The 19,601-nt window shown below is 41.5% G+C and overlaps 1 protein-coding gene across 1 annotated transcript in view; it reads left to right on the forward strand.

Annotated features, from left to right (window-relative positions):
• Positions 1 to 14,485, forward strand: part of TGS1 (trimethylguanosine synthase 1) — a 37,996-nt gene extending 23,511 nt beyond the window's left edge. Inside the window, exons 12-13 of the mRNA XM_024742638.1 lie at positions 151 to 229; positions 11,931 to 14,485. Coding sequence (XP_024598406.1) covers positions 151 to 229; positions 11,931 to 12,053 — 202 coding nt within the window. The 3' untranslated portion in view covers positions 12,054 to 14,485. The remainder of the gene's footprint in view (positions 1 to 150; positions 230 to 11,930) is intronic.
• The last annotated feature ends 5,116 nt before the right edge of the window (positions 14,486 to 19,601 follow it).

Below are 19,601 nucleotides of genomic sequence, written 5' to 3' on the forward strand. Positions count from 1 at the left end.
ACAGTATGCTACTTAATTCTCTTTTAGGTCCCATTAGAGGGTATTGTTACATATCGGAGTACATTTGGGTTATGATGTAGTAAGTGAAGAATATATCTCTGATCAGAAATTAACTACTGTTTTTGTTACTTTTCCTTAACTACTGTCCACCTTTGAAATTTTCAGACTTTCCCAGAAGATCACGAATAATATCATTTATTTTCTTCCAAGAAATGCTAATATCGACCAGGTAAGCCATTACTGAAGAACTTCTATGAGCCTCTTGTGTGACTGTTACAGAGATTGGACCGAAAAAGATACAGGGTCTTTCTTTACTTGAGAACATGTTTATGAGAAGTCCCTGGCTTTTTGACTATTATTAGAAAACTGGAAGTGCTTAGCAGTTAAATCCATGTCTGTTTCATCCTGTTCGTCTCCACGGCTCCTGGCCTGCATAAACATAAACAGAGCACTCTGGGCTTTTCATTCCGTGTCCTGAAAGGATGAATGTGTTGTGTTTCACATGTCTACACCTAGCCTAGCCGAGATCTCTTTACTGCAGCCTACCTTGAGAATAGGTTTTAGGTATTCCTCAGAATGGCAGCCTAGATAGAAATCCACAGACAAATAAAACCTCCATGTGTCCAGGAACAGTTTTAACCATAGGACACTTGATTAACATTCAGATGTCCTTGTTGCGCTCTTATCGTAAACATTTATTTTAAACATGTTGGGTTTTTTCCCTAGAATAATAGCTGCCTCACAAAGATTTGATGATGTCTTTATTTCATGCTTTTGTTGGTGTTTTTTATAAGCGCTTATTACATGTCTGCTTTGTGCGAAGCATTCTACTGAAAATCTTTTGTCTTTGATATTTAAATTTTACTCCAGTGTTGCTGGGTGCCGGTTTTTCCTTTCTCTCCCATTTGGTACTTGAGAGCCAGCTCTGTCACTGAGCTTTGTTCATCATGCTTTATTCTGGAGACATTATCTCCATTATTTGTTCAACTATGTTCTCACCATCTTTTTTCCTTTTTCGGGACATCTGTTACGTGGATCTTAGTCTCCCATAACTGTATTTTCTGGTGTTTTGTCTCCTTTTTCCTTCTGGGAGATTACCTCAGTCTGCTCTTCATTCCTCGCATATATAAATTCTCTCTATCCCATCTGTTGTGTTTTTTATATTCTTTACACCTAATGTTTCTGCATTGTGTTTTGTTTTCTTCTTTTGCACTCGAATATTTTTATTATTGTAAGAAGTTTAAATCATGGATCTTTTGTATCCTTTCTGCGTTTGATATAATTTCTAGGCCTGTTTGCTTTTCTTCCATGAAGCACTCGTGGTCCTCAGATATCTTATTTTAGTGCCTACTGGCTATTCTCGAGTAATGCAGAAGGAGAAAGGCCAGGCCAGAATCCAGTGAGTGTCAGACCTCGCTGCCCTTTAGAATCATTGGGCATTTGTAAAAAACTGACTCTCCGAGCCCCATCCCCGAAATCGATCTAACCAGTTTCTTAAGCTTCCTGGGTCATTCTGATGTGCATCCTGGGTTGCGAACCGCTATCTAAGGCTGTGTGGACCCCAGTGACCACCAGCAGGGGTGGCGGTGGGTGAGCTCTGGGGTTGCTAACCCGCCAGCTCAGGACTGCAGTTGGGGAGGGGGCTGGGCAAAAGCAGCGATTGAAGGCTGTACTCCTTCACCACAGAGTGTCCGGCATCAGCCCGAGGATGTCTGGAGAATGTCTGGAGAGCAGGGTGGGAGAGGGCAGCTGCCAGGGCCGGGTCCCCACCTGCTTCTCTCAGCTTCTCACGTCAGAGCTTCTCTTCAGCCGCCCTCGCTTTCCAGCTATAGCTCTGCAGGCGCGGCACAGACGCTGTTGAGCGAGGCCACGGCGATGGGCGGGGAAGAGCGAGAGCAGAATTTCACGTTCCTTGTGTTCCTTCCTCCTGTTTTCAATTCCCACAGCCACTGCCTCCTGCCCCTGGCCAGAGGCACTGCCCTCCCCTACACAAGTTTTTCGCTCTCTCTCTCTCTCTCTCTCTCTCTCTCTCTCTCTCTCTCTCTCTCTCTCTCTCTCTCGCCACCCCAGGTCTCTCCATAGGTTTCTTTTGTTTGGTGGTTTCCCTCTGTTGCATCTCCAGACCTGTCTTACAGGAGCCAGCAGGCGCGCTAGTTCAGCATCTTCCCCGGATTACAAGCTAGTGATAGCGCAGCCTTCTCCTAAGCAAGGCAGAGATTAAATCCCTGGCTTTCTGCCGGATGACTTCAGGAAAGGCCCGGGATGATACATACGGCAGATAAACCGGACTTTAAGCTAAAGCAGACTTGGCTGGAGGAGCCGAGGAGAAGGTGGTCGGAACATGAGTGACGTGGCAGTGGGAGTGTGTGGCTAATGTCCGGTAACGAAAAGAGACGCTGAGAGTCAGACCCGAGTTTCGTCTCCGCCCTGCCACTTGTTAGTGGTGGTTTTGAAGAACAAATGAAATAAGGGATAAAGCATTTTTCACAGTGCGTCTAGCCCATAAACCCTCAAAAAGTCGTGTGTCTGTTACTTAGAAGATCTTGTCATAAAGTCATCGTGGAAAGAATGCAAACATTACTAAGATTCTGAAGAGGACCAATAGGTAAAGGTGTCATGCTTTCTCTAGAGGAGAGAATAGACAGCTTTGATATTTGTAAAATGGAGGCTTCCCTGGCGGTCCGCTGGCTAGGACTCTGCACTTCCAATGCAGGGGGCGCGGGTTCGATCCCTGGTCGGGGAGCTAAGATCCCGCAAGCCGTGCGGCACGGCCTCCCCCCCAAAAAAATGTGTTTTTTTTTTGTAAAATGACAGGATTTAATTTATAAACACACATCCCAGATTGTAGATTTTTTTTCTCTTCCTCCTCTCAGAAAGCAGTAGTACTTACTTGTATTGGACGTACTCTTATTCTAGCGTGTCACACTTCCCCGTCTTTGGTTCATGTGCTTAATCTTTGGAGCACTGGGTCTCTCTCAGACCTGGCTGCAAATTAACTCACCTGAGTGGCCTTTTCGTTTTTTTAATTGTGGTAAAATATACATGACAAAATTTACCGTAAGTCATTTTTAAGCACACAGTCCATGGTGTTAAATACATTCATGTTGTTGTTCAGCCATCACCACCGTCCGTCTCGGGACCTTTTCACCTGCTGAAACTGCGACTCTGCACCCATTATACACTACCTGCCCATCCCTCCACTACCTGCCCCTGACACCCACCATTCTACTCTGAGTCTGTAAATTTGACTACTCACGCATACCTCATACTTACATAGCTCGTGTGTGTGGAATCGTACAATATCTGTCCTTTTGTGTCTGGCTTACTTCACTCAGTGTAATGTCCTTAAGGTTCATCCGTGTTATAACACGTGTCAGAATTTCCTTTATTTGTAAGGCTAAGTAGCATTCTGTTGTCAGCGCACACTGCATTTCGTTTAGCCATTCATCCGTCCACGGACGTTTAGGGTCCATGGTCCACCTTTTGACTGTGGATAAGGCTGCTGTGAACATGGGTGTGCAGATATCTAGTCGAGTCCCTGCTCTCAGTTGACTTGGTTATAGATTCAGAAGTGGAATTGCTGGATCACATGGTAACTCTAGTTTTAGGTTTTTGAGGAATCACCTTACTGTTCTCCACAGCAGCTGAACGATTTTACATTCCCACCAGCAGTTCCCAGGAGTTCTGATTTCTCCACAATCTCAGTAACATTTGTTACTTTCTGTTTGTTGTTGTTCGGTAATAGCCATCCTAATGGGTGTGAAGTGGTATCTCATTGTGCTTTTTTTTTTTTTTAATCATCTTTATTGGGGTATAATTGCTTTACATTGGTGTGTTAGTCTCTGCTTTATAACAAAGTGAATCAGCCATACATATACATATTCATTGTGCTTTTGACTTGCATTTTCCTAACGACAAGTGATGTTGACCATCTTTTCATGTGCGTATCTTCTGAGTACTAATCCATTATCGGCTATATGCTTCACCAGTATTTTCTCTCATCCCATGGGTTGCCTCTTTACTTTTTTTTTGGCCACGCCAAGCAGCTTATGGGATCTTAGTTCCCCGACCAGGGATCGAACCCTGACCCTCGGCAGTGAAAGTGCAGAGTCCTAACCACTGGACCGCCAGGGAACTCCCTCTTTACTCCCTTAATAGTGCTCTCTGCTGCACAAAAGTTTTTAATTTTGATGAAGTTCAGCTTATCTGATTTTTGTGTGTGTTGCCTGTGCTTTTGATGTCATATCCAAGAAATCATTGCCAAATGCAATGTCTTGAAGATTTTCCCCTGTGTTTTCTTCTAAGAGTTTTACATAACAGCTGAGTAGCTTTTTTAAACTACTGAGACTCAGGTCTACTGAGAAAGGTTGTCTCTAATTTATTTTCTGGGATGAGACCCAAGCATAATTTTTTAAAACCCCCCACGTGATTGTCATGTGCTGCCAGAGTTGAGATTCTCTGGGTTAAAAGAAAAGGAAATAGAATTAACAAGTCTGAGCCCCTACTCTGTGAGTTAGAAGGGGCTGCTCTTAGATCTTGCTGCCTGTTGTCTACCCGTGAGCCATTGTATCTAAACATTAGGTCTCTCAAATACTTTGTGCTGTTACAAGACAAAAGAAAAAGCACTAGCCCCTTGCTTTTTGCATTTTTATATCAAATTGAATATTAAACCTAATACCTGCTGTTCATGTGACTCAGATCTGCATTCTGGAGTCCCAGACAAGGCTGAGCCTGTTCCATACTTCTCTTTTTCTCGTATGTAAATATTAGGCATCAAGAAAAGAAAAAAAATTGAAAAAGATAACATGCATCATAACTAGTCTCATGAGAGGCTAGATGATCCTTATATTAAACATTAGACGGGCGTATTTGGGTACTTGAATGACAATAGGAAATTCACTATTTTTTGCGAAAGTTCAAGTGAGCACATTTTTTTCTAGTTAAATGAACACTTGCCCAAGGAGAAAGTTAACTTTTTTTCCTTCGTTTTGGTTTACTTCACACCCCTGCCAGAATTCTGGTTTGTAGTGCATTCACATTTTCTACCTCTAGAGGGAGTCATGACACTAGAGAATAATAAAAGTCAAAAAGAAAACTTAAGATTTCAAGCGCATTATATTGGTATTGAATTTAGATCACATTACAGTGGGAGATCACCTTTTCTTTTTATAATAAGATGAAGACAACCTATCCATATGTAGGATGTTTTAAATGAGAGAAGAGACAGTGCTCCAAGATGTAGAAAGAGCAGAGGAGCGTTTAGAAGATCACAGCCACCTGAACTGACAAATGGGGTGTTGGGTTCTAAAAGTTGACGAATCTCTGCTGTTTGAGACTCAGCCTACATTCTTCTCATAGAAATGCCTATCGAGAACAGTTAAGTTCCCATCCAGGGAGATCTGTACTCTGGGTAGCAGTTATGTTTAGGGTAATTAAGCTGACGGGGGACTCAGTACAAATATAAGTTATCTTATAATCTTTCCATATAAGTAACAAGTCTCATTGTTTTCAGGATCTAGTAAAATATTTTTCCAGGTCGCCTTTTTCCTCAGTCTCTCATTCCCTTCCTCTGTTTGGGGTTCATTCCAGGACATGTGTCCCTTGTTATGCAGACTCTCACTGTCAAACTCAGGCTCTTTGGAGGCAAGGTATATCTCACTCATTGAAATCACTGTAGATGGAGTGCGGGATCATTGTATACTTTCTGCTTGACGCCTGTATCTTGCTGTGTTTTCCTTCATTTCTTTCCTTTGACGGCCATAGATTTGCAGCCGGTACTAGCTTCGGGTTTACCGTGCTTCCCAAACATGAGAACCTTCTCTTTTAAGTGGTAAACGTGCACGATGTGGATAGAGGTTTGTGGATAGAGTGGAATGCTTAGTCTCCCCAGAGAAGCTACACGGTTGTCAGATACCATGTTTGTATGAAAGCCCTGCGGGTGGAACGTCGAACAGGAGGTGTCCTGTCTCCCAGACAGACCTGGGAACAGAGAGAGGAGCGGCTCCTGGTCAGCTTGATATAGTGCCTCCTTATCCTTGTTTTTTTGTTTTTTGTTTGTTTTTTTCATCCTTATCTTTGTTTGATTTCGTAACTCTTAAAATGTGATGACTCAGAAAAGTGAGAGCCTTTGTACTTTTCAAGTCAAATTAATTTAAGTTACTTTTCTTTATAACTTGTTCATACCAGTACAGAGGGCAGGGCAACACTCAGCATCATCCCTAAGGGCTGTGTTGAGAAAATTAACCAGGGCCTTCCTGGCGCCTGTCTAGTAGGCATGCTCCACCCTTCCATGACTTCCCCATACGCTTCATGATAACAGGCCAGACCACACCTATTTTATTGCCTGATAGAGCAGGAAAATATTTACAAATTAACCCAACACTGTAGGTAAAACTTATCCTGCGATTATTTAAGTTGTATCTTTATAGAAATTGACATTAGGTTTAATCCAGAGACATTTCTAGTCAGCAGAATTCTTGAGGCTCCCATCAGAGCCAATACATAGTGTCTAGGAAGTGTCACAGTCATCTCACTTCTAATGGTTTATTTTGTGAGGTAGGGAGGGAGGACTTATTTATAGGGAACATTTCTAAAACTTACCATATAAAAGAATAATACAATTATATGCATTTGAATAGTTAAAACTATTTATAGATCTGGAAACTATTAGGTAATTTTGTTATTTGGGGAAACACTTTAAATATAACAAAATTCAGTTCATTAGTATTTTTAGTGTTTGATTTTTGGCTGAGTACAATAAAAGTTTACCACTAATTTCTTTGCAAATACTAGTTCTAAGCTATTATAGCAATCTGCTTATTCAATAAAAGGAATAAGTTTCTAAATACTAGTTTCTAAATATTAAGCTTGATAAGAAATTGGGTCAAATTGCTCTAAATGAAATTTCCGTAGTAGAAATCTGGTCTGATGGCGGCACGTTCATGTAGCCAAAACTATACCCATATGGTAACAAAATCACCCCAACAGTTGGAGGTCCCTTAAACTCCAGGTGTGGACCCCAGAAGCAGGAGACAACAGAAAGAGGGCTGAGAGCTGGACTGCGCTTCCGGTACCTGTGGGAGTAGTAACTCTGAAACTGCTTTCCCTGAAAATGCCCAGCCTTTAAAACTCAGGGCACTCATCCTACAGAATTACACTCATCCTGCAAAGGACTGTCCCCTGCATTTAGATACAACATAGGAGCCTTGTCATAGTGGCATGCGTACTTAGAGTTTGCAGCGTGCCCTGCGCGTTCCACCGGATCCTCATGACAGCTCTGCAGCGAGCAAGCCAGGTCATCGGCCCGCCCGCACTGACGCGTGAACGAGGCACGTGAGGCAGTTGCTGGTCTTTCTCGTGGCGCGGTTAGTGCCTTCGTGTCTCCTGCTGACCAGGTCCTCGTTACCAGTCACAGAGTTGGCCACCATGAGAGCGGGAGCCGTGGACAGAAGTTGAGGTGACAAGAGAAGCGAAGGGAATTAGAATTTTTGCTGAATCGGTTGTTTCACTCCTGACTGGTGAGACGGACCACAGGGGGCTAACACTTCACCTCAGAATGACAGCTTGCTGCTGACCTTTATCTGCCACGGGGCTCCTCTTCTCTCTTCCAGCCACCGGCACCCAGGTTTCTGGACCAGCTCTGTTCTTAGTGAAATTCACTGCTGAATCCTATGTTGCGATTCAAGATACAGCTGATCAGCTTGTAACGTTTAGCAGCCAGCCTTTCCCTTGGAAAGTTTGCCACTGGCCCGTCAGAGCAGTATTATCCATTCTCGTACGGCATGTACATTCGGTTTCTTGGGGGGGCCCGTGAAGCTGGCCTCCTAAGGCTAATTGAGAAGGTTCAAATGCTTCTGAACCTAAGCTTGTATATCCTTCCCTCCTCCGGATAAGTTTTTCAATAAAGGATGCCACACACAGAGCTGTATACAAGTCCTGTGCCGTTAACCAGGGGCTTCCTTGTTCTCTAGTCTGTTGTGCTTTAGAGAACTTGTTGAATTTAAGAACAGTCTTCCTGTTTCCAGTACCTGTTCTGGTAACGGGTGAGGGACCAAGCTTAGTGAACTCTGGTCATCATAGCCTTCTCCTGAGAGATGGATGTAGGTGAGCTTTTGATGCCCAGGAGAACTTTTTTGACGTGCCACCAGTGTGCTCCTGCTGACGGTGACGGCTTTTCAAAATCTTATTTGTCTTAATCAACAAACAAATATTTGAAGGAAGAGAGAAACAGAGAGGAAATAATGTCTGTGAGAGCCTGAGGTAGGATTCGAGTTATATGAAAAACAGCAAAAAATAAAAAATAAGATTTATTCACTTAAGCATAGAAATCTCACTTCTATTTGCCACGTGCAGAGATATGGAACTAATTTCAATAAATATGCATAAGTTTGAGTATTGCCTGGTTTTCCATTGATAAAAAATACTTTATTTCCCAGAGAACTGTTCATCAGAAATATTTTAGCCCAACCTCTATTTTTGTGAAGTTATTAGTTGGATGTAACAAAAGAAACTTAAGGACAAAAGGGAATTGTGGGTGAGACGCTTGTCTGTTGGACATTAGGTTTCTTTTTTTTTAATTAATTTTTATTGGAGTATAGTTGATTTACAATGTTGTGTTCGTTTCAGGTGTACAGCAGAGTGACTCATATACTTATGTCCACCCTTTTTTAGATTCTTTTCCCATACAGGTGATTACAGAGTGAGTACTGAGTAGAGTTCCCTGTACTATACAGTAGTCATTAGGTTTCTAGTCAGAGCCAATATTTCAGATGCTTTTTGCTATGTCACTGTAATTGACAGAGATCCATAGGCCCCATAAAAAGTACTCTTCCTATTCACTTGGTATAATTTGCTTCTAAGCAAGATTCTGCATGTTGCAGAAATAATCACTTCTCCAGTGCAGTAATAGGACATTTTTTTCAGTGTTCCAATTGTTCTATATCTTTCTTATAATAAAGTATTTATTATATATTTTTCCATGAGGATCCAGTTTAGAAATTATTTTCTCTCATTCAGTTACCATGTATTTTTACTTTAAATCAGTTTGCTTTTTCAAAAAAGTGCAATTTTGAATCTTCATTTAAGTCTTAAATCTTCTAACGGTACCTTTTATTTCACTAAAGTTATTACCTGTATTGTGATCTCTACCCATGTCTCTTTTCCCCGTCCCCAAAGAACAGCCTTATTGCCTGACATGAAATCTAGTTGATGAGAGTTCATTTCTTAGTTCTAGTTCCAGCCCAAACAAATTGTGATTTCTTTTGGTAAATCTAGTATATTTAAGTACAATAGCAAAAATGTAGCGTGTCGTCCAGAGCTGCCTCTGTCCTTCCTTTTCCTTTTCCTCTTCCTCTCCTTCTCCTTTCCCCTTTCCTCTCTCTTTCTCTCTCAATTTATTAAACTTTAAGAAAGGGGAAGAAACCAGATGACATTTTGTCAGTTAAACCTGCTAGTGAAAAACAAAGAGAGCCGGAAATTGATGGCATTAAGTTTGCTTGAAACAAAATATTATTTAATGGCTTGAACTACATAATTTTTAGTCTTCCAACTCTAGAATTCTAACCTTAAAACATATGTACTTGTGAAAATATTAGAAAAACAAAAAGGCTAAGGTTAGAAATTATTTTTAATTAGAACACTTAAAGTAACATATTAAGTTTGTTGTTTTATAAAAATTTCTTTCTAAACACTAGATAGGCATTTTCAATACTTGTTTTAATTGTCCATCATCTGAGCTAGATGATTGTCCATCATCTGGGCTAGAATGTAAGATCCAGGAAGGCAACATTCTTTGGGTTTTGTTGTTTCGTTTTGTTTTGCTACACTCCACTGCCTAGAACCAAAACCTTTAAGCTATTTATTCAGTAGTTGTTGAATAAGATATTTTATTTTATATAATAATTTATAAATAACTATTTTATAATAGACCTCAAAAACTCCCACGTAAGAGGTCTTCATTCCTTTTTCTATCCAAAGCACCCAAGTCCAGGCAACCCTACCTTCTCAGAGATTTGTTTTACTGTAATTCTATTTATGGCTTACAGGGTGCTCTTTTTAGAGAGATGGGTAGTATTCCTGTTCTTTAGGTTTAGGAAGCCAAACCTTGTCTTAACGGCTTTCTATACTGATCAGCAAATTATTGGTAGAACTGGTATGTAACTTTGCCTCTGATTGCTTTTCTCTGCCCTCCCTGTCCTGGCAGATTTTCGCTGCTGCTTCAGCTCTGCTTTGCTTCTCTTCACCCCACCTCTTCTCTCCTCCTTTCCTTCCTCTTCCTCTCTCCTTCCCTAACCCCACCCCCAGAGAAAACTTCTGCTTGCCAGTCTCACTTTCTTTAGATAAATCACTATTTAAAGGAATGGGAGAAATACTGCACTTAAGTTGTATCTTAACTCATAGAAAAATTACTGTGAAACAATTATATTTTAAGTATACTAGTCAAAATGCCTTTTATTGGTTAAAGACAAATTCTTCATTTTGCCCTTCCTTGTGAAAAATCAGACTGACATAAAGATATCAAAATAGAAAATAAAACACTTCTTCCTAAGAATTGCTGCTCTAGTTCTACTTGAATAATTATATGCCTCATTAGTAAACAGTGGGATGTATGTGAGCTTCTCATCCTTGTAACAGATACTGTGTTTCACTTCTGCTGTCATCTGTTCCTATTGGTGAAAACACAGCTGTCTCTTATGCCTCTCTTTGTGGGCCGGGTTGAAATTGACATTGTTACTGCCTTAGTGGGACAGCCTCTCTTTTTTTTGTCTTTTAGTGTGTACTATAGAATGAGCTTTGCTTCTTCCCTATTTCTGTATCTGTGATGTTTTTCTAAGAGGAAGTTGAAATGCTTTAAAATACATACTTACTGGTGATGTACAATAAATCTTACCTTCCACTCAATGCTGGTGGAGCATGTGTAATACCACCGAGATTAGATCTCTCACCTCCAAACCAAACTAGACCGACAACACCTCTCTTTGCAAAATACGCAGCTACAGTTTTGCCCATTACAGTGACATAATTACAGAGGTGGTGTCTCTGTCGTTCATGCCGGTCCCTGGTACCTGGGGAGCCCTGTCTCCAGCACCCCGTGTCTTCAGTTCTCTGAGTCCCCGGGCTTCCGTGCGTTCCCTTCCCCTTCATCCTCGCTGCTGCCCTGGCAAACTGGTCTCTGGTGATGTAATCATGGGCAAGGAGGGAGTATGTTTGCTAGTAACAGACCTGAGAGGTTGGATGAAGAAATGTTGGACCAGAACAAAACTTTTCTGTCTAAGAACTTCGGGCAAAGCATTGCTAATTTGAAGCATCCTTTTGAGGTTAAGTCTGTGGGGGTGGAGAGGGATGGTGCTTTCAGCTTCCAAATAACCGTGTTAGTCGCCATCTACGGTAGACCTCAAAAAGAGTGATGTATTTAACCACAACAAAAACGGGGGAGTGGGAGACTTAGAGCTACACACACACACAAGAGCAACAGGCGGAGGAGGTGATACAAGCTGGGAGAACAGCACCCGCCTAGAGAAGTAAAAGGTGGGGGTGGTAGAGGCTGGAGCTCCCATGAAAGTCGGGCGGGGTCTGTCTTGCTCTCTGATGTATTCCACCTTAATAAATAAACCTGGTATTTGGGAACGATATGTTGATTTTCTGTCCCTCTAAGTTTGGTTACTTCTGGCATTGGAGAGATTAGGTCTTATACAGTGACACAGCACTGTGGTCATACCCGTAATGTCAGAAGTGTCTGAAGCAAGTATTTCTGCCATCACATACTGCATTAATACCCACCTGGAAAGTAATAGTGAACGTTTGGGATGCCTCCTTATTAGAAAGACTTAGATAAAGGGCCAGAGCTGTATTATTTGATAAAGCGTCTGAATGAAAGGTTTCTTTTGAAACCATGCTTATGTATGTGTGACTTCCTTCTGTTCCCTTTTTAGGTGGCGTCCTTGGCTGGGCCTGGAGGGCAAGTGGAAATAGAACAAAACTTTCTTAATAATAGATTGAAGACAATCACTGCTTATTTTGGGAAACTGATCTGCAGATCAGCCTCTGAATCATAAGTGAGGTGACCAAAAGATCATAGTGGTCAGAACACTATTCACTTGGAATTTCTTCTCTGTATTCACTGATACTTTGTACCCATAGTCAAATGGGTATTTGTACCCCAATGCACTTTTTCCCCACGTTGATGCAGTACCATCCGGAATTTGCTTTTAAACATCCATTTATTTTAAAAAGTTAGTGTTTCTTAAGTTTCTATTGAAAAAAATGTGAAATATATTTTGTAATATAGAAGTTTATATTCTTTTTCTATTAAAATGGCAGTGAAAGGAAGAAGAATATGTGTTGTGTAACTCTTCATCCAAAAGGTGTGTTCAGTCATTTTTAAAGTAGGTCAAAATTCAGGGACAGGGGACTCTTTCGCCACAGGGGATCTGGGATCTTTATCTTGTAATAATATGGGCATATTAAGCATGGTTTTGGCTGGGATAGAGCTGGGGGATTGAAATAAACTGGAAAATTTCCAGTAAGTATTAGAAAAAAGTAACTTAAATAAAAAACAACTTTGTTGGAGAATGGAGCAGTGCTAACTTTAGTCTCCTGAAACTTTACAAAGTTTGCCTGATTGCCCTGCAATACCGCAGCAGTTGAACTGATCATTAAGGATGAAATTAATTTCTTATTATTTAATTTGCAACATCAAAATCTGTCGATGTTCTAGGTTTTTATACTTTTTCATCAGGTAGGATTAGTGTCTAAACCGTAAACTTGTCACCACTTTTTAAATAATGGCAGTGTTGGTCATAAACAGCTCTATACGTGGCCCTTGGCCCTAGAATATGCCTACTTAGCCACTTGGGGTGGGAGATGGAAGGGTAAAAGCAGATTTCCAAAATCACCAATTATTTTTTAGTTTTTGTCATTTAACCTTTCACACATATGCTTTTTTCCACAATACATTTTCTTGTATATTGTTAACATTAAAACTAATTTGTCTTCCTGAACGTATGTGACCGTGTATAAGTAGAACAGGAAGCCTAACCAAGGTTAAAATATTCCTGCCCTCTAATGGCACAGATATAGCTGACTTATAAAATGACTCATTTACAGATTAGTAGTGCTCAAAAGAACTTTATCTACTAAGCAACCCCCGTGTCCAAATAAAATCTTCCCGAGAAGCCAAATCATGTTCTAGTCCAACTCGGTTTTATTTTCTTGTTAAATTATAAAACTTTTTAAAGACACTTTTATAAAAGTGAATATGTATTCCAACAGTTTAAATACAAAGTGAACACAGAACCCTCACCTTACCATCTGCCCCTGCCTTGAGCCCTTCCTCTCCATCCCCATCTCCCACACTTCCACTCCTTTTCCCAAAGGCAACCGCTACTGACACTTTGGTGTATATCCTTTAAGACACTTCTCTGCAGTATAAGCTTGTGCATACACAGTGGGATGGGGTGGGATTGGATTATATTATTTTGGCATTTGAGTTTTGTTTTTAATTTAATGTCTTACAGATTCTTCCACATCAATACGTATACATCTTCTAACAATCACATAATATAAATCTATGAGAATTTCTTTAACCGTTACCCAACTCTGAACACTTACATTGTTCCCAGTTTTTGCAATTGCAGGTAGTACTCTGGTGTATATTTTTAAGTAGAGTAGATTCCTAGAAGTGGAGTTTTTAAGTCAAAGTTCATGCTTATTTTTTTCTTTAATGTATCATGTCAGGTTGCCCTCCAAAAATGTATATTCTCACTAGCTATGCATGAAAGGGGCCGGTTTTCCCCACAGCCTCAAAAACATAGCATATTTTTTCACTTCTTACTGTTACCAATCTGAACAAACAATAAACTTATTTTAATTTGCATGTCCTTATTACTAGCAAGGTGTGAACAATTTTTCATATATTACCCAAATTGCACGTGTTAGGCATCTAATGTTGTCACCAAATGAATAGCTAACTGCTACGTCATTTTCTATCAAGTGAACTAACACTTCTCCATTAATTTGTTTTATGTCTTTCAGTAAAAGTTCATCATTTTAATTGTATAAATCTTACATTTTTTTGCCAAGTTTGTTGCTTGGTATTTCACACCTTTTGTTTGATTTTGAATGGGGTCTTTTTTGTTGTTACATTTTCTAACAGGTGTGCTGTATGTATGTAACAGTGCTTTTAATTTCTTCCTTACATCCAGTCACCTTACAGAACTCTTTTTAATAGTTCTAATAGCTTTTCAGTTACTTCACTTTGATTTTCTAAATAGGCAGTCGTGACATCTGCGTGAGTCGTTCTCTTGGCCAATGTGTATACCTCTTAATTCTTATTCTTTTCCTATTGCATTGGTTAGGACGCCAGGAATGTTATGATAATGGCATTTTTTTACTTGCTTTTTATCTTACAATGAAAGATTAGAAGCATTTCTTTTGAATGTTATTGCAGCTTGCATTAAAATTAAAGATACTGCTTTTCTTTCCTAGAGTTTTTTGTTCATATTTAATCTAATAAAGTACTAAATTACTTTTGAAATTTCCAGTTATTCAACCATATCTGCATTTTATCTTTAAATCCTGCTCTATCATAATGTATTATTTTAGTTCACTACTGGATTTCACTTGAAAAGTTGACTTTGTTTTGTCTTGTTTATGTTTGTTTTTTGTGCACCTTGCTTGGTTTTGGTGTCAGAGTTAGACTATTCAGGCAGAATGCTCTGGAAAGTGTTTTATTTTTTGTGTGTGCTAAAGAACATTAATCTTTTCATTCGGGTTTTTAAAAAATGTCTTGATAAGTTTTTTTTTTAACTTATAATTCCCTGGAAAACATCCATTTACTTAGATGTTGGTTTTTGGTTTATTGATATAAAGTTAGTACATTTTCTCATATTTGCTTTCATTCCTTTTTTTTTTTTAATGTTTATTTGGTTGCATCAGGTCTCAGTTGTGGCAGGCGGGCTCCTTAGTTGCATTGCTTTCATTCTTTAACTTTTCATTTTTTAGTAATTACTGTCATAAAAAGGTTGAAAAACTAGCCCAAAAATTTTTCATATACTGTTTACTCTTCTTCCCAAATGTGAATATCTTATCTCAGACTCTTCATAAATGGACCCAGACAATTCTGGAGGAAATAGCAGAGGAATCTAAGGCAACATGAAATGCTCCCGTAGCCCTAGGGGTTAGGCCACATCCTAACCAGCCAGAGGCAAGACTTTAGCCCGGCCAATGCTTCCCAACCTGCAGACAGTTGTCTGCTACCATGATGATGCTGCCACATCTGTGTCAGTATGTGCTGTTAGTTCTTTATTAACTCAGCTAATTTTTTAAAAACAAAATTTATTTGAAAAAGAATTTCAAATACCACCATAAATGAAAGATCACCATGCCTTTATGTATTAATATTTTCAAAGTTCATCCACTTACTTTCTAAATGCTACGTACCTGAGAAGCAGTGGAATGGATCGTGAGCGTGAAGACGATGAAGAGCCATTCTGTCCCTCAGGGAGCTGGCAAGTGTGACGTGGCCTGCTTGCTGTGCTGTGAAAGGCCGCCCTCTGGACAGCAGGGGGACACACAGGAGTTTTCCAGGTTAACCAGTTGGGACAAGACATTCCAAGAAAGGAAACAGCATCTAGAAGGCGCGAAGGCAAAAGAATGACGAGTATGTTTAGGCTTCGGCGAATGTCAGACTCCTGGAGAAGCTGCTGAAGAGTGAGCCAGTGTCCTGTGCCGAGCGAGGGCGCACCGGCTGCTCTCCGAAAACAGCGCGGGCCTCGATTCTTGACACGCTGGGTACCAGCGACCGCAGCTTCCGAGCAGTGATGCATGTAAACGGCCTCTCAAGAAGCGGCAGCAACTGGAATGGTGCATGAAAACAACTAAGTTTCTATCGGCGGCAGAGCACAGGCACTGCCAGAAGCGTGCCCTTGTGCGATGTGTGCCGTGCGCGTTCGCAGGCCGCCTGAGTGCGCTCCGTGGTCCCGGGGAGGAGGCTTCTCCCACAGTCAGTGATGTGCACCCGGGCCGTGAGTGAGGGCCGCGGGGAGAGGCAGACCTGAGAGGTGTAGGAAGCAGAGCCCGCAGGGCGTCACCGCTCACTCGCTCCTCCCGATGGGTGCTCAGCTCCCAGAGTCCCTGTAAGACACAACCGTCTTTTTTCTGCACCAGAGAAGTGGGTTAATTCCCCAGCTTTGAATGGGGAAGGCGTTCTGTGACCAAGCAAGGTGCCTAGTGGAAATGCTGGAGAATATCGGTGGGAATCATCTAGAGCCACACCGTGGATAGACACATGCTCAGTAGAAATATATGAGCCACAAGTGTAACTGTAAAATTTCTAGCAGCCACGTTTAGAAGAAGAAACAAAAGGGAGGTGGAGTGGATTGGGAGATTGGGGTTGACATACACGCACCACTATGTGTAAAATAGATAACTAATGAGAACCTGCTGTAGAGCACAGGGAGCTTTACGCAGTGTCTGTGGTGACCTCAATGGGAAGGAAATCCAGAGAAGAGGGGATATATGTATACGTATAGCTGATTCACTTTGCTGTACAGTAGGAACTGACACAACATTATAAAGCGATTATACTCCAGGGCTTCCCCGGTGGCGCGGTGGTTAAGACTCCGCCTGCCAATGCAGGGGACGCGGGTTCGAGCCCTGGTCCGGGAAGATCCCACATGCCGTGGAGCAACTAAGCCCGTGCGCCACAACTACTGAGCCCGCGTGCCACAACTACTGAAGCCCGCACGCCTAGAGCCCGTGCTCCGCAACAAGAGAAGCCACCGCAATGAGAAGCCCGCGCATGGCAACCAAGAGTAGCTCCCGCTTGCTGCAACTAGAGAAAGCCCGCGCGCAGCAACGAAGACCCAACACAGCCAAAAATAAATTAATTTTTTAAAAAGCAATTATACTCCAAAAAAACCTAGATTACAAATTCCTCAAAAAACAAAAATAAATAAATAAATAAAAGGTAGAAACAAACAGGTGAAGTTAACTTTAATAGTATGTTTAACTGTATTGAAAATATTATTTGAACTTGTAAATGATATAAAAAATTAATGAGACAGTTTACCTTTTTTCTTACTAAGTTTTCAACATCCAGTGTGTATTTTAAACTTACAGTATATCTCAGTCTGTACCAGCTACACTTCAAGCATTCAGTAGCCACATGTGGCTGGTTGCTAGTGGCGCCTGTCTCAACAGTGCAGATCTAGATTTCTGGAGAACAAAAAGAACATTTCTTTTCCATTGTGAGGCTTCTGGCCCCTTATAATTCATTCTAAAATGCTTAGGAATTTATAGATTTCATCCTTAGGTGACAGGGAGCCGTAGGACTTTAAGCTGGCAAGTGAAATGACTAGACTTGCATTTGTCAGCACAGGACATGACACTGTGAAAGTCTTCCTCCTTCCAACTAGAAACACAGAGATCAGTCTTTTACAGTATTTCAGATAAGCAAGTACTCAGCAAGTCCTAAATTAACGTTGTTCTTGTTTGATTGGCCCAACTGAAGTATATTCAAGATTTTTTTAATCCTTTAGATAATTAAGAATTATATAACTGAGATTAAAAATAGTAAATGTATGCACTGAAGGTTTTTGTTGTAAGTGTTTCAGCCACTTGTTCCTGAGCCTAGACTGCCTGTGGATCTTGGATGAATTTGAATTCTTTCATGCCTGGTAGCCTCTCCCTGGGAGGTAATGATTCCAAGAGACGTGGACCTGCATTCTGGGAAACCCCTTCTAAGGGACAGGAGAACCATTAACTCTGTTTTAAGATATATGCTTTCTTCATTCAAATTCATTTCTTTAAATGATTTTTCTAATAAATAAATAGAAAAAAAGCATCTACGTGTTAATTTACATGAGGAAATGCAAACACAAAAAACAGATTTATTCCCTAATTGTCATTTATTAAACAAATAAGAGTGCCAGGGACTGCTAGACTTTGGGGCTTCATAGCACCAATCAGTGCAGGCTTAAGATGACAGTTTACAGCTCATCAGTTAGCAGTTTAAAAATAGTAACATCCAATGCTAGGCTGTTAGGATAAAATAGTTCCCTCATTCACTGGCTATTCAACTTTAGCGCCTTCCGCAGAAGCAGTGGAATGGAATCTGAGGAACTCCAATCTGGGTCTTTTAAACCCAGAACCAACACTCAGTTCCTGAAGTGGAGTCAAGGGTCTCAAGTCAGCACTTGAATTAAAAATCCCTACACGAGTCAGTCCATGATAAGGGCAAGGTGGACTTGGAGTGTTTTAATTTAAGCTCTGCCTTGAAATTCCCTAAATTGCTCTGTGAAGTACAGTGTCCATGGCTCTGTGTCAATAACCCATGCGCTATCACGGAGGATATTAGTGGCTACCAACCTACCGGTCATTCCTAAAGGGTCCTGAATTTCCCTGCCATGGTTTGTGTTGATGGCCCCTCGGCCCTGTTCTCAGGGTGGGCCCTGCGTAGCCAGAGCTAATCAGTATAGTCCCATCTGCCCCGTCACAGCAACTGGATCGGAAGTGTACACACAATCTAAGTCACTTCAATCAGCAGGAACGTAGGGCTTGCTGTATATCAGTGAGAAGATGTCAATAAATAAGAAGCTCTAGCCCTCCGGGTAGAGCAACCATCTCACTGCCAGGGCTAAACCACGGCCAAGCATCTCTGGGCCCAGAGGCACCTGAAAGCACATGGCCGATGAGCTCTACATTAGTACTGAGTTCCACTGCATCAGCTTTGTTTCCTTGCAACTGAAAGCACCCTAACACGGAGTGGCCGTCGAGACTTGATCCATAAGGCTGTGCCTGTCGGCAGTGAAGACCAAGAAACAACTAGCTGGGGCGGCTTTAACTGCTTCTGCCGTCAGCTGGAAGGAGTCCAGAAAAACATGATTAAAAAAATAAATGAGGGCTTCCCTCATGGCGCAGTGGTTGAGAGCCCGCCTGCCGATGCAGGGGACCCGGGTTCGTGCCCCGGTCCAAGAGGATCCCACGTGCCGCGGAGCGGCTGGGCCCGTGAGCCATGGCCACTGAGCCTGCGCATCCGGAGCCTGTGCTCCGCAACAGGAGAAGCCACAACAGTGAGAGGCCCCCGTACCGCAAACAAACAAACAAACAAAACAAAACAAAAAAAACAATAAATAAATAAATGAGAAAATGGAGGGGCCCACCAAAGGGGAAGGGGCTTCTGCCTTCTTCTCCTGACTACTCTTTCTTTAGAGGGGTGACTGCTATGCTGTAATGACCTCCCATTCTCCCTCTCTTAGGACACTCATCCCTCTCCTTTGCCACTGTTTCCCTGTCCCAGAGTACCCTACCCTACTCCCCACGTGGAAAAACAAAGATGGTGTATTTTTTAAATGAAAAAGAAGAAAAGAGAGAAAGGAAGAAGAGGTAGTGGAGCATGTGGGCACTCCTCACTCACGTGCAGAGTTCCTGGTGCCCCAGCTGCATTTCTAAATGTAAAACTGTATGATTTCACCTATGAGAGGTCCCTACAGTGGGCAGATTCATAGAGACAGAGTAGGAGGGTGGGTGCCAGGGGCTGGGAGGGGGCAGGAATGGAGAGTTATCGTTCAGTGGGAATGGAGTTTATGTCGGGGATAATGAGA

Source organism: Neophocaena asiaeorientalis, unplaced genomic scaffold (genome assembly GCF_003031525.2).
Source record: "Neophocaena asiaeorientalis asiaeorientalis breed wild unplaced genomic scaffold, Neophocaena_asiaeorientalis_V1.1 scaffold226, whole genome shotgun sequence".
Taxonomy (NCBI): domain Eukaryota; kingdom Metazoa; phylum Chordata; class Mammalia; order Artiodactyla; family Phocoenidae; genus Neophocaena; species Neophocaena asiaeorientalis.